The sequence below is a fragment of the Sphaeroforma arctica genome, assembly GCF_001186125.1.
Source record: "Sphaeroforma arctica JP610 unplaced genomic scaffold supercont1.9, whole genome shotgun sequence".
Classification (NCBI taxonomy): domain Eukaryota; class Ichthyosporea; order Ichthyophonida; genus Sphaeroforma; species Sphaeroforma arctica.
Genome location: NW_014040549.1, coordinates 173,010 through 187,423, shown reverse-complemented (window position 1 = coordinate 187,423; position 14,414 = coordinate 173,010). Strand labels below are relative to the sequence as shown.

The 14,414-nt window shown below is 40.1% G+C and overlaps 1 protein-coding gene across 1 annotated transcript in view; it reads left to right on the top strand.

Moving 5' to 3' along the window:
- Positions 1 to 3,644: 3,644 nt before the first annotated feature.
- SARC_00332 (hypothetical protein) overlaps positions 3,645 to 14,414 on the top strand; it is a gene marked incomplete at both ends in the record, with an annotated part of 14,465 nt that continues 3,695 nt past the window's right edge. Inside the window, 9 exons of the mRNA XM_014305994.1 lie at positions 3,645 to 3,834; positions 6,314 to 6,462; positions 6,674 to 6,803; positions 7,285 to 7,385; positions 7,577 to 7,733; positions 9,355 to 9,431; positions 11,415 to 11,968; positions 12,778 to 12,982; positions 13,804 to 13,864. Coding sequence (XP_014161469.1) covers positions 3,645 to 3,834; positions 6,314 to 6,462; positions 6,674 to 6,803; positions 7,285 to 7,385; positions 7,577 to 7,733; positions 9,355 to 9,431; positions 11,415 to 11,968; positions 12,778 to 12,982; positions 13,804 to 13,864 — 1,624 coding nt within the window. The remainder of the gene's footprint in view (positions 3,835 to 6,313; positions 6,463 to 6,673; positions 6,804 to 7,284; positions 7,386 to 7,576; positions 7,734 to 9,354; positions 9,432 to 11,414; positions 11,969 to 12,777; positions 12,983 to 13,803; positions 13,865 to 14,414) is intronic.

Here is a 14,414-nt window from a genome sequence, read left to right as displayed (position 1 = left end):
TTCACGATACTTAGAATTTACCTACGCGTTTATTTACTCTAAGGCGTTAATATCGCCTTAATAGACCGAATCTTACACTTATGTAGATTCATATATAAATGTATACTTACACAATGTCACATTGGATGAACAACGTCAACACATAACAAATGCAAGACAGTCGGTTTCGACAAAGAGAACATGTGTAAAGCTGATGTATCCGGTTTGAAGTAGAGATCATCATATTCCTAGAGATCATCATATTCCGTTGTCAAGACAAGGAAATAGAGTATGCGATGGCGCAAATGAAAGTAGAACAACAATTTTTGGCACTACACCTACAGCATAAGATAGACTGGATTCTAGCTTACAATTTGGATTTTGTGGCTATTGGCTATGATAAAATTATTCTAGACAAAGCAATACAAGCCTTCCAATGTATCCGATATTATAACTACAGTAGATTCGGGCGAAGGTACACTACTGAAACCTGCGCAGTTATAACTTTTGGTCGCAGTTACTATATTTAGCTTCGAATATACTGTGATAGCTGCCTTATTGTTACTAAAAGTGATATGACAGTGAATACTTTCTTGCCATGGCTCGGGGTTTCATGTGTTATACAGACACACCTCCTACTATCTGAAATGCTTATGCGCATAAGAAATGGTCTGAGACCAAATGTGAAAAGTATACAGAAGAAACAGAAGTGGCGAAGAATAAGTTCTTCTGATAATCATTGCTTGTATAGATAGATAAGGACATTAACTATCCAGCACACGCAGATCGATCTCTTGATGAGGATATGCTTGCTGACGAATACGAGACAAGAAACCTATACACGCTGCTAAATGCGAGACGTATTTGTTTAATAGAATAAGACGATGATGACTTATGGGCGGACGATAAATGACATAAATATTATGACATACATATATCGAGCAGAACGGTATATAGTTCAGGTACATTCGAAAGTGATAGGTCTGCCGCCGTTGCCATGGTCTGGTACTTATGATAAACCGGATATAGAGTCAGTTGCGAGATAAGATTGCCTGCTCTGCGTGCTTATGCTGTCTAGTGCAGCATTATGATTTCTGCCCAGTTTACAACCAAAGGATGGTATTGTCGAGTATTTAACATAAAACCACGTAGCCAGTTCTACCTCGGCACAACTAGAAGTGCCTGAGATATCTTCGGTTTTATTTGCGGTGAGTTTGTCTATGAATAATGTTCTACGCACAGTTTGTCGAAAACTCGAATTCTTTACATATGATGCCGCGTCGATCAAACGAGTTGTAGCCGTAAATGCAGCGATTAAGACGTATGTTGGTGATCATTCGTATACTCTCCGACAATCCAGAAAACAACAACTGCGTGCTGTAGTCAATCTTGAGGTAGCATTTGACAAATCACATGACGGTCCTAAAAGTATCGGTCGATGATGTATGTGCGTGGTAACGTAGCAAGAAGCTACAGACACGATAGAATGGCCGTATTGTGTGTATGCGTGATAGACAGGGATAAATATACTGGCGTTTATTGTTTCGTGACAATGTAAGACTGCATTTGTTTACTGCCGATTGCACCAACCAAATGAGTTGTAACTGATGAAGGCAAAAGTGAGCCCAAAATTGTGAGCCCAAAATTCCTAAGGTTTCACCCTGTCATAATCACACAAACTGGGTGCATACACAAGCTGTGCTCAAACGGGTAAGAGAATTAGGAGACCCAGGATCGACCGATGGGATGTGCTCCTGGTCGAAGCGATTAAAAAGCCAAAAAAAAAAATCCCGAATCTGATCAGCACTCCTTCGTAATTGTAAAAGAATTGGTGACACAGAGCAAATATTTTGCTTGCGCTGTCAATAGAGCACGATATAAGCCACCGACTAATCGACACTCTAAAGTACTTGAAGAACAGATAAGTTGAACACACTTACCACCAAGAGTAGATGGAGCGAGGCTTTAAAATGGACCAGATTATGGACCACTAGCACATGTATGCTTAAATTAGAATGTAATATACAAGGTCCAGATATCCATACTCGCTTTCTCCTTTATCACCCATCTGCGAGCGAATCGGTATACCTCCGCATATTCTTCGTCTGCTTATGGCTTATTCATCCACCAATCAGCTATTAATGGTTTAATACTCACGATCCCGCGAGCCACTTGCGCTTCTATATCCGTAATATCAATCTCTGAGAGGGTCTTATTGCGGCCACCAAAACGTTCATAATTTTATAATTGTTCTTTCGATTTTTTACACTCTTTGGCGATATCTCTATCCGCTTGAGACCGTTCCAAGCTGAACGAAAACTGATACGCCTGTATCTTGCGTGGGGTACAAACGTAAATTCTTAGCTTTTCTGATTAATAACGATCAGTAAAGCCCTTACAATACACATATACCATAGATGTGGATTCATCACCGCGCATTATCTTAGGCCCATAATCGTCGTTAGTATGTACGTGGCTTCCATACACATTAACAATAGTTATAGTAAAAGGGTGGTCATGGGCCCTAAACTACCAACAAGGGCTAGATGCACCTGACGGTCTTACTGTTGGTGTCAGGTTCCGCGCTACCTCCTGGGATCCGCTAGTTTTCTGGGAGGAATGGAACACAAGTTATTGAGAATGACTGAGCATGACTCATTTATTCTACATGCCAAACTGGGGTTTTCCTAACTCAACTAGGTTTTACATATCCTTGGCGACAAATTATCTTGGATACGTTTAAAATATATTTTTACTTTCACAACATAACTTTATTACATATTGACAACACAAATAGTAAATAAAGTTAGTTCTTCTTGTTCAAATAGTTCTTTAGCTTATTACATGTTCCCGCCTAAAGTTATCTTGTTGAAATCCAGACTACTAGGTTAAGTATGAGGTTTCATGACGGAAACGCACTTCCCCTCAGATCAAGTACTTCAACCCTTAAAGTACGTCGACAAGAAGTAACATAAAATAAACGATTAGTTGTCCTGAAGTACCTGTCCAGGATCATCTGCCCTGTACCAGCTAAAACCTTTTTTATAAATAAAAACACAAACAAAAAAATTATATATATTTTTTATATGTAAATATGTTCTTTTTTTAGGAGGCATGGTAAATACTTCATTTTGGGGTTGATCTTTTGGCGGGAACATTCTATCGAAGTGTCACTACATATTTTTGTTTTAAAAATATATATATATATATATATTATTTTTCATTCAGCAATTTTAAATATCAGTTTTTGTCATCGCAGTTCGACGTTCGCACGTCGCAGGTCACACTGCTGAATAAAAAATAGAATAAATAAGTTTTAGACATACAATACGAGTGATGACATCGAAACGGACAGTGTATTTGCATATATAATAGAGCTTTTGCCAGCTACTCTATAGAGGTGCGTAAGTTTTTATATGTATTTATATCTATGACGAATATATATATATATATATATATATAGCGTTCTTCTACACGCACGCTAGACACCGTCCCACATTCCAATGCCAACCCAATAAGAAAGTTCTCGATCACATTCACATCATATCGGTGTCCGTGATGTTAAGTGGATAACTCAAATAAGAGATTCACAGTATAGGCAGCGCTGTTGGAAGATACGCACTTGTCATATGTACGCCCACATCAAGTCATAAATTCATACCACGATGGAACAAAAAGCATTCGAACAAGCGAATGACTTTGCTTTGGAGAAGGAATGTACTCTGGGATCACAGGTAGAATGTGCTGGAATACAATGGTGTCCCACCATGGATATAGCGGCGATTGCCTTGGTAGAGAGCCGTGTGCAGTTGCTGAGATTCTCGGGTCAGAAGTTGTGGACCACTGCATCCAAAGGTAGGAAATGGGGTTTTTTCACAAAGTTGAATCTATTGGGGATAAATATGAGTTAGCAAGATTATTGTGACCGCGTTTGCGAAAAATCGATCATGACATGTATTAGCTTAAAAGTACTAAATACAACTATGTGAGAGAGTAAGCTTCGTTTGAGCAGGATTGTATAGATTTTAACAATTGTGTGGATGCAAGAGTATAGTATGCTTTTGGTGGCGTGAACTCAATTTGGTTCGAATTTCTGATTGTTGGAGATAATTGTTGCAGGAGATCACAGCTGTTTGCATGATTTTGACGGCTCGTAGTAGCCGACTAAAATTTGTATCATGCGGAGAATAGAAACAGAATACGATACAACACATAGAGCCGACATGATACTGATCGCGAACAGATAGATCGGCGGGTACGCTGGCAAGTCCACCTCCCATCTTGAGTGATTTACATGTTTAAGCATATTTACAAGACCCGTCAGCATTCCCATAGTAGATGCTTGTGCGTTGGCAGTACTAGGTTAGACTCGCACATACCTTCACCTCAAGAAGTTATAAAATATACGGTTTAGAATATCGCAAGTAGATATATATTTGATAATATATATATATATATATATTTATATATAAGTTTGTGTATACACACACATACACACACACACACACGCAGACACACACACGCACATACACACACACACGCACACACACACACATATATATATATATATATATTTATATATGTGTATATTATATATATATATATATATATACATGTACATGTTTTTATATAAACATTTACATCCATGAATATATGTATATATGTATGTTTGTGTTATATATATGTGTTTATATATGTATACATTCTTGATATACACTCAATCCTGTGCATGTATGCAGTAATTAGATTTAGTTTTTCGTGTGACACCATAGTATATATGCGTTTGTGTGCATATATAATTTCTCCTTTATCGTATCTATATATGTTCTTCTCTCTATCTCTATGTAGCTGGCCCTGCTATAGTGGTGGTAGGTTTAGATAAGCATTCGTTTTGTAAGCATATGCACAGGCGCACTCAGAGATGTATTTTATTGGAATGTCGATCACATAGGTGACACTTGAAATTGAGGTTGCTATGTACTACGACAGCAGGTACGCATACATTCTCTACAAGAATCTAGTATACCAACTTCCCAAGTAGAGTATACACAAAGAGAAAAGAAGAGCACTGCGGTTACACAGGCGCACTCACAGACATACACGCATATGCACATATTCAAGCGTGTATATGAAAACACTCATACTCATGTAGATATAAATATGTATACATGTGAGCGTCAAAATTGCTTTAAGCAGGTCTTTTCAACCAATTCTAAGTTTTCTGGGCTTAATATCATGGTGCCTGATTGGTTGACCACAAAAATGACCTCATCATTAACCTCATCATATTGCTGTTATCTGCAATCTCTTATCATCCGCACGTAAATTTTTTGGTGGTTGTTTCAAATTTTCATCACGTCCAAAATCTGTTAGCCTATAACAAGGCTGATACACGAGTGCCTATTTATTCTGTTACATACGGGTGAGTATGATGTGCACTTCATGATTTTCGTTTGCATATATCGCTTGTAACGATTAGCTGCTAGTGGACTCACGTGCCAGGTATTCAGTTGTTGACAGAAAACATCGATTTCAAGATGTCATACCCTATTATAAACGGGTTTAAACTTCATAGTCTTGGTGTATATTAGATAGTATGGATATAGGCAGCTGTGCATAGACATTCATAACAGGGATATTTTGATCTTTACAGTCACACATTGCTTATATTTGTATGTTACAAATAAAACCTATGGTTCTACACTCAAAAGTTGTCTTTGTATGGTGCTTACACGATGATGAGGATCGTGTACGTGCGCACTCATTCTAGATCACTCTAAACCTACCATCGATTCAACTTCCCATTTGTCTTAGAATCTTCGACTAATTTGGATTATTTATTGCAGCCGCCCACAGTATACGTGTTTCTTCACTAGCTGCCGTCTGAGTTGTTATTGCAAATACGATCCCATTTGTATACACCGCTTGTTTTCTGTATATGACCCGTCTATATCAAAACCTTCGATAGCATATTGCACTCAACACTCCACACAGCTTTGGAACAATGATAAATCTCATTTTCGGGTATTTTCTACCGGTTACAATCGGCGATGTTTGTCTTTAATCTTCTGTCAATTCAGTAAACAAACACTTAGTCTAGATTCTGCGTTATCAAATCTTCATCGCTTTCGTGAATTTGATTTTGTGGGGATTGTCTGCCATTTCCCTACCTTCTTATGTTGCTTACCGTGATACGTTGCAATTTATTTTGGGACTTCTTCGAGACCGCTGTATGGTAATGGCTACTCGTCAATCGCCGCACAAGTTTCTCTGTTAGAAATGCAGCCAACTCTTCCTCTCTTTCTTGCCATCCCGTGCACCTACGACTTTGCAGGCGAGACAGTTCAAGTGACCGCTTTGCGATGGCGCCCCGATGGGAAAGTGCTGTGTGTGGGGTACGATAATGGGCAGGTGGACCTGTTGGATGTAGAGACTGGCGCGACACTATACAATATGAACGTTCAAGACAAGGATGGCCAACATGTACGTATATATGTTTGTACGATAGTGCACCGAGTACAGTACGTCCAAACTACTATTGAGACGAGAATTTCGTACCAGGAGTGAACCATTATAAACTCCTGTTGACAGAAATTGGTCTTCATCAACAAGTCAGCAGTATTGAACTTGGTTACTCGACATCGCTTCTTTTAATTCTAACCACATATGACAACTGTGCAATCGCTATGTGCAGACTAATGAATCTGACACTGACAACACACCTGATACCATCAACGAATCTGAACCAGCCGAGTATTTCGTGACATGTCTGGACTGGGTCACGGAGGAAGGGGCTCCCACATCTATCATCGAAGCTGGTACAGGTAAAGGAATTTGAAATAATTTTGCATCTAGCAGTTGATTTGTTGTGTACACGAAAGTTCTGGATGGTATGCATAGTTTGACCCTTAGCACCAATGTGATAATTGTGACAAACTCACGATACCTGACGGAATAAATTCCACAGCAGAACACGCCACCACACGGACAGCCTCCCTACTTATTTCAATACACAGGTTGGTCAACTGCTCCTGCGAATCAAGCATTCAGCAGAGTCATTTGGCACATGCTATCGAATGTTAGTTGTCGTCGCGCTTTACGACCTACAATCATGTAATTGCCTATCTGGGTTTACCTATCCGCTGCATTTTATCTACCTACACGACCGACAGCCGTGCGGGCGACTAAAACCAGCGGCATCTATGCGCGTGTGATTTCCATCGTTTGAAACCGAGAGCGTCCATATGTAGTTGTCTATTCTATTATAAATTCTTGCCACAATAAATTTTCCTACTTTAATGCCAGCATCGGCAACCGCATTAGCAAATCAAGCCCTCAGCAGAGGCGTTGGATCGCATCGCGGCACAGAGGGCGGGGAGACCTTGGGCACAGGCTGTGATTGTATGGTAAGTGGATTCTTCGCTTGGTCGGTGTTTTCTCTCATGGCAGGTTTGCAATGTCAATAATTGGCCATGGTGATGTTTCGGATTGACAGGATTGTACTTTGATGGAGTGTATTCTCGAGAGGTAGATGTGTTTTTGAGATTGTCTGTATTTACGACATGATATGTTTGCGACACTATTGTTTTCGTTACAGTGCCACATCGGTCCAAGCTACGCCAACGGGCGCGAAGAGGAAGGAGACCACGCAGAACAGTTCGCAGATCTGACCAGCACATGCACACGCACATTGCCGCCACTCTTTGGCATCAGCGAGTGCTGCGTAAAGGATGTTTCCATGTACACGTCTACTGGTAGGTTGAATGTATATGTCGGTACATGATGGTGATGGTGTGTAGCGAGTTCTGGACAACGGATGCTGCCACGCATGCATACCCCTGCTTGCGTGTGTCTAGTGGTTGTATAAAATCAACTTGACATGCACATGTAAATATACTTCTGACATACAAATAGACGTAGATGTATATGCGAGCTAAGTATCAAATACATAAGTATATTGTGACTACCCCTATTGGTGCCAGTTGCTGTACGAGGAAGATTTTATCTACTCGTCCATTTGCAAGTTGAATAAACATACAAATATATCGGGCGTACATTCGAACTTAACAGGGTATGTCCGTGTATATGTACGTCATTCATTGCATCATTAAGTGTTGTAGGGAGGATGCATGCACATATGTGGTATGTGATTTTCCCTAAGGAAATATAGACACAAATATATACTTGCACTTCAAAATAATGTCTATTTACAGCATGAAATACTTTCACATGTCAGTGCAAGCGGATTTGCACAGAGACGTGGAGGTTCCACTGTAGATCGATTGTCCGCAAACTATTGGAGGCATCTAGGTTTTAGGTTTGTAGATTGTATTGCTTTTTAGAGATTTGCTGAGGTCTGCTTGGTTGCAATACGAGTGAAGTAAAATGGGCAGTATGATAATCTATAATAGTATATGGATAAGTAGTTAAAATATGTATATCAGTTTGTACTTACCAAGCAGCGGATAGAACCACTCGAGGCATAAATTGTACACTGCACGATTTGTGCAACGGGGTTTTATATCCGCATACAGCGGTTCAGGCCACACGAGTAGCGAAATGTTTAAGCAGAATAGCTAATTCTATCGTGATTACTTATTGGGGTCGCGCGAAATGTTCAGTGTTAATTAGTTCAAATATTTTATGAAAATTATGTATCTATTTGCAACGTGTATGTGTGTTATGGGAATGAAAGGAGAAACTATGGAGCAGACGAATACACTCGTACACCACCCCCACCCACGTACACGTACCTATATTATTCACGCAAGTACAAGCCAACAGGCGTACAAAAGTTTTCAGCTACCCACATAGACACACGTATTTACGGAAATGGTATATGTGCACCATCCTCGAACATATAACATGCTACCCAATGCAGTGATAGCCAGGATGATATTGTGAATTTTTTTTCTCATTTATTGTTCTAAGCGAAGCAAATAGTTTCTTCTTGAAGTTCGACTTTCAACTAGAAGCAGAGTATAATCAAGATGCGATTACGTGGTCGTTAGAATTGGTCAAAATTCATAGGCGGACCTACATCTTGGGACCTTTCTAATAGATGCTAGGGGTATATCTTAGTCTTAGGTACCTTCGAACGCGCTCCACCTGCGTCTAATACGGAGAAGTGCAGTAAAATACAAGTTCATTAGTTATGTGACACATCGAAACGATTCAGTCACAACTTTGTGATCCTAACCTTTTTAATATTCGCTACGGATCGTGCCCTATGAGTATACGATCTAGTTATGTCTCACCCAATCACTTTGAAAATATCAGGACGTATGGTCACCCCTTGTTTGCAATTTTGATATCAAACATTCATAAAACCCTCCAGTACTTATCAATTTCGATTTCTCACTCCTGGGATCGCAGACAGGCGGCCGGCGAGTGCCTACTTGGATGTGCTCGTGCTGGGCCTGAACAGCGGCACCGTCTCCTTCTACGCAAAGGTATGCAGAAAAGTATACTTTGATTTCTGCAAGTGCAGGATCAATATTGGCAGGAAATTATTATATATGTGTATGTGTTTACTTTGTTTGTTTGTACGCATACCATACTGATAGGTGTTTCTGGACAGCTAGTGGCGGCACCCATGAAGCCACTGAGAGGACCGTGCCTAAACAGTCGGAGATGCTACAGTGTACTGAGTATGGTCTATTCGTGTGGCATTGGAAGATACAGATGTACCATGGCAAAATATACTAGCTGTATAATTGAATGGGTTTGAGTAGATGTGTACCTACGCACGCGCGTGTATGTATTCATATGCATTTTCCTGATGATTCACTGTGCTTTTCTAAAATAGTTCAGCTCGCTAGACTCATATGTTAGGCAACTTTTGAATTCTCCCCTCTCTTCTGTTTCTGTGTGGATTCAAATATGGTAATTTTTGTGGTACTCCATTTAGTCCCGAAAGCTATTGATTATACTCACCCCAGAGCACATGACCTTCAAATCGCTGCGCACTCACACGATTCAATCATGCATATCTCTTGTGCCGATATATGCATCACTCAAATGCTTGTCTACGATATAAGATCATTCTGAAGACGCGCAATTATGCTGAATGTCCACTTAAAAAGCTAGTGTAGAAACGAACGTGGGCTTTTCAGACAAAGCTTATGGCTTTACATGGAGCGTCGTCAGTGTGGCAGAATGAAAGTTCTCGTGTGGCTCAATAGATGGTATGCTAGGGTCCACATGAAACGTTCAGTGGATACTATCATATAGTAAATTTAGCAGTTCCAGTCTACGCTAGCTGTGTTTTGTAAAGTTGTTATTTACTAGTCTGCCTCGGAGAGGTCGTGATATGAATGTAAATAGTAGTGTTTCTTGCTGTAGAGTATTGTCTGTGTCAGATTACCTCTGCGCAGGCCTGGGAATCATAAGTCTTATATATTCAGTTAATATGTATAACGCGAATGATTACACATGAACGCAATAAAACTGTAGTTTACATATATGCTACCTCACTCTTTTGTTCTGATCGCCCTCTGTAGGACAATTACTTAAAGCTTAGTTAAAGATTGCTAGAAGAACATGAAGTATAGTCGGAGTATAGTCGGCTTACGTACATTCTCACTATATCCTACACATGTAGTAGATCACTATAAAACAAACGCCTGTTATACTAGTACTTGAGGTGAAACGGTTCCTGAAGTGACAATCTTCCATGAAGCAAGTAGTCTTCTGTGTCGGTTCACTCAATGGTGCGTGTCTATAAAGTACAAAAAACAAACCTAATATATGCACAGACTGCTGTTATCGATACCCAGCACCGACACTGAACGTGAATTTTCCAAGAATTAATTACAATGTACACGCGGTAGCGATTCGCACATTCATCATGACTCAATATAAATCAAGACTCGGATCATTGTTTTGTCACTTGTTTGACATAGATCATTGTCGTCACTTGTTTGACACAGATCATTGTCTGTCACTTATTTGACACAGATCATTGCCTGTCACTTGTTTAACACAAATTATTAATGGCCCGTCACTTGTTTAACGCAGATCGTTTCTGTCATTTTTCGACACAAAACATTGTTTGTCACTAATTTGACATATAATACGCAATGTGATAATAGTTGATGTTGAAAACAATATCTTTTTAACTACCAAAAGTTAGAACCATGTGGTTGAGAAATACGTGGTATTTATCCAATATCGTAACGTGGTAAAAAAGAGTTACACTAGCGTCCAAAATATAGTTTTTTGTTGGTATTTTAGCAGGTATTTGTAGCGAACTCTGTATAATTCTCAATGGAGTTTGTGTGTAATAATTATCCGGTGTGATATAGCAATCGATCACGTTTACGAGGCTGATAGTCCCTGCTACTATAATTCGGCGAGTTGGGGGGTGGGGTTGGTACTATCCATAACAAAAGTGGCTCACTACAAAATGTCTCAAACTACATGCACAAACACAGGGATTGTTGTCATTGGGAAGTATATGCGTCGGCGGCAAAGGTTGTGTGAGTGGGGGTATTCACAGTGTGCGTTTGGGGTCCGATCTGTCCACGCTAGTGGCCACGGTGGCACAAACGGACAAACGACATGCACGCGAAATCTTCAGACAGGATTCAAATGCTTCTGGAACTGCGGAGGAGGCTTTGAGCAGCAGCAGCTTGTATGAAGCGAATGCAAGTGTAGATGCGGCAAGAACTATAGAGAAGAGGAACACAAGCACAAGGACCAACAGTAACGATAAAACATATACTGATATCGATACACTGACTGGTACCAACGACCACACTGATATGAACACAGTTATTGGTGCGGAGACAGGTGGTGGTATCGGCACCCATGCTGGCCCCAATACATCCGATGTGAGGGGATTGGATCATAATGATACCCTTGATGAAGCATTGGAGATGCTCACGCTGGTTGTAGTGGATGTACGTGCCATTGGGCGCAGAAGAGAGGCTTTGAGAACTCTGGCCGCGGCTTATTCGCACTGCATTGCGCTGGAAGACAGGGCATGGTAAGTACATGGCTGTTGGAACTATGACATTTCATTTTGTTGTTGCATAATGTTTAACGTATATACAGATTCATGTGTGTATATGCAACATATATTTTAAAGTCTTTTCTTCGTAGTTGTGGTGAAGATGGTGGATGAGGGAGCAATTGAGGACAGAGTGAGGCAATTTTACACGGCCGCCGCATTCTTGAACTAAATCACGCAGCAAGACACATCTTGATACGTCTAGGGATGCATGCGAAACGTATATGTATTTTTGATGTGTTAAGTACAAATACATATGAATTCACGATTGTATACTTAATTCATATTTACGATTTTCTGTTGTTTGTATCATGGCGGTGGTTGTGAATGTGTGTGTCATCGGGCGCAGGAGAGAGGCACCTAGAAACATATCCACGACTTAATAGCACTGTAAAGCGTTGTAGCAAAAGTGTGGCAAGTACAGAGGGACGTGAGGTATGTATAATTTAGGGCGTGTTTATGTGATGTGCATTATTTTGGAGAGTTACCGTTGTGTATGACCGTCCATAATTATCTGGGTATACAATATATGTCACCCATGGTGTATTGGTACTGCATAGTATAAATATTATGAAGCGAACCTCATATACTCAGACGACGCCAGACGTATACATACACATGTTGTCTCGATAGCTTGTATCGTGTGTAGAGCATTCATACTACATATTAAAACTCTTGGAGGATCCCTCGGTATGCAAATTATAGCAAAATACTTGTTCGATAAATATGTACATTTTAAGTCCGCACACGCTTACTCTTTCACTTATATGCACACTTAACAACAGGGGTAACTTCCAATCGATGGAGAAGTCCTGGGAGGGTTTGGTGCACGAATTCGGTCAGAGACTCGAGCGCTACGAACAGCAGCAATTGGGCCCAACTGAGGACATTGGCACTCAACTGCTGCGATTATTGACTTTGGGTATTGCACCCGATACTCTGCAGCACTTGTTACTGCACGACTTGAACGAAGCAGAAACAAGAAAAATGGTACGTTGATGTGGTATACCAGCGGTATTTGAGTACGTTCGTCGGATTGTATAAATACCGTGCCAATCACTTTGTGTGTGTATCATTTACAGTAGCACCAATGGTTATTGCCAAAACATGACAGTAGGAAGTATAATGATAAAATTACCTTTTCGTACTAAATGAATTTAGCTTGAACAAGATTTTGGGGTCGCATGTCTGTTATTCTATACATGTATCAACTGATACCGGTAGAATCAATGGGTATGTTTCCGACTTTGCAATGTATTCCGACAAGGTTTTGTAGTATGTGAACGAAATCGCTGGTTTGAGATCTACAACCTGTATATGTAATATGTATTGCGCACGCTTCAACTTCTAGTTTAGGCGATTTAGGTATCACTGTGACAACCTTGCAACCCTTGCTAGTACATAATTGAAATGAAACAAGGAGAGGTGTACGATCTCGTAATGTATGATTGTGTATTGAGTATGCTTTTGGGGCTAATTTGTAATCGTATGTTGTGCATGATAATCTTGAATGATTATGCAACAGGATTTGTAAAAGAAACCTATTGTTAATCGACATATTTATAGGCATGGTACATAGATGAGAAAGGGAAAAACAGCATGTATCAGAGTCAGTGCTGCCGTCCTATTGAATCAATACTATGTAAAAGGGAAAAGAGTGTTGACGATCTTTACTTTTATATGTAGATATGTACGAACATATTTATCTATCGTTATAGTACTATGGTAGGTCTATATGCTAATCACATACGGTCACCAGGCAGGTAAACGGCCCAATGATTAAATCGACTTCATCTACTTGTTTTTCGCAGGCTATCTCTATGGAACAGTCCTATAGTGCGATTCTGCGATTCGCCGTTAATCCAATGTTTGGTACGTATGTGAAAGCGCATACTTGGACACACACAAGCACATACAAGCACACATACACACGCACGCACAAGCACACAAACACAAGCATACACACACAAGCACACACACACAAGCACACACACACACGTACATACACATACACACGCACGCACGCACACGCACTCACTCTCACACACACACATACACACACACCCACACACAAACACACATACACACACACAAACACACATACACTTACACACGCGCGCGCGCACACACACACGCACACACACACGCACACACACGAACACACACAAACACACATACACTTACACACACACGCACACGCACACACGCACACACGCACACACACACACACGCACACACACGTATACACATACACACACTCGCATACACACTTACACACACACACACGTATACACATACACACACACACAAACACACACACACATACCAANATATATATATATATATATATATATATATATATATATATATATATATATACTATATATCTATATACTACACTACATATACTATATACTACTAC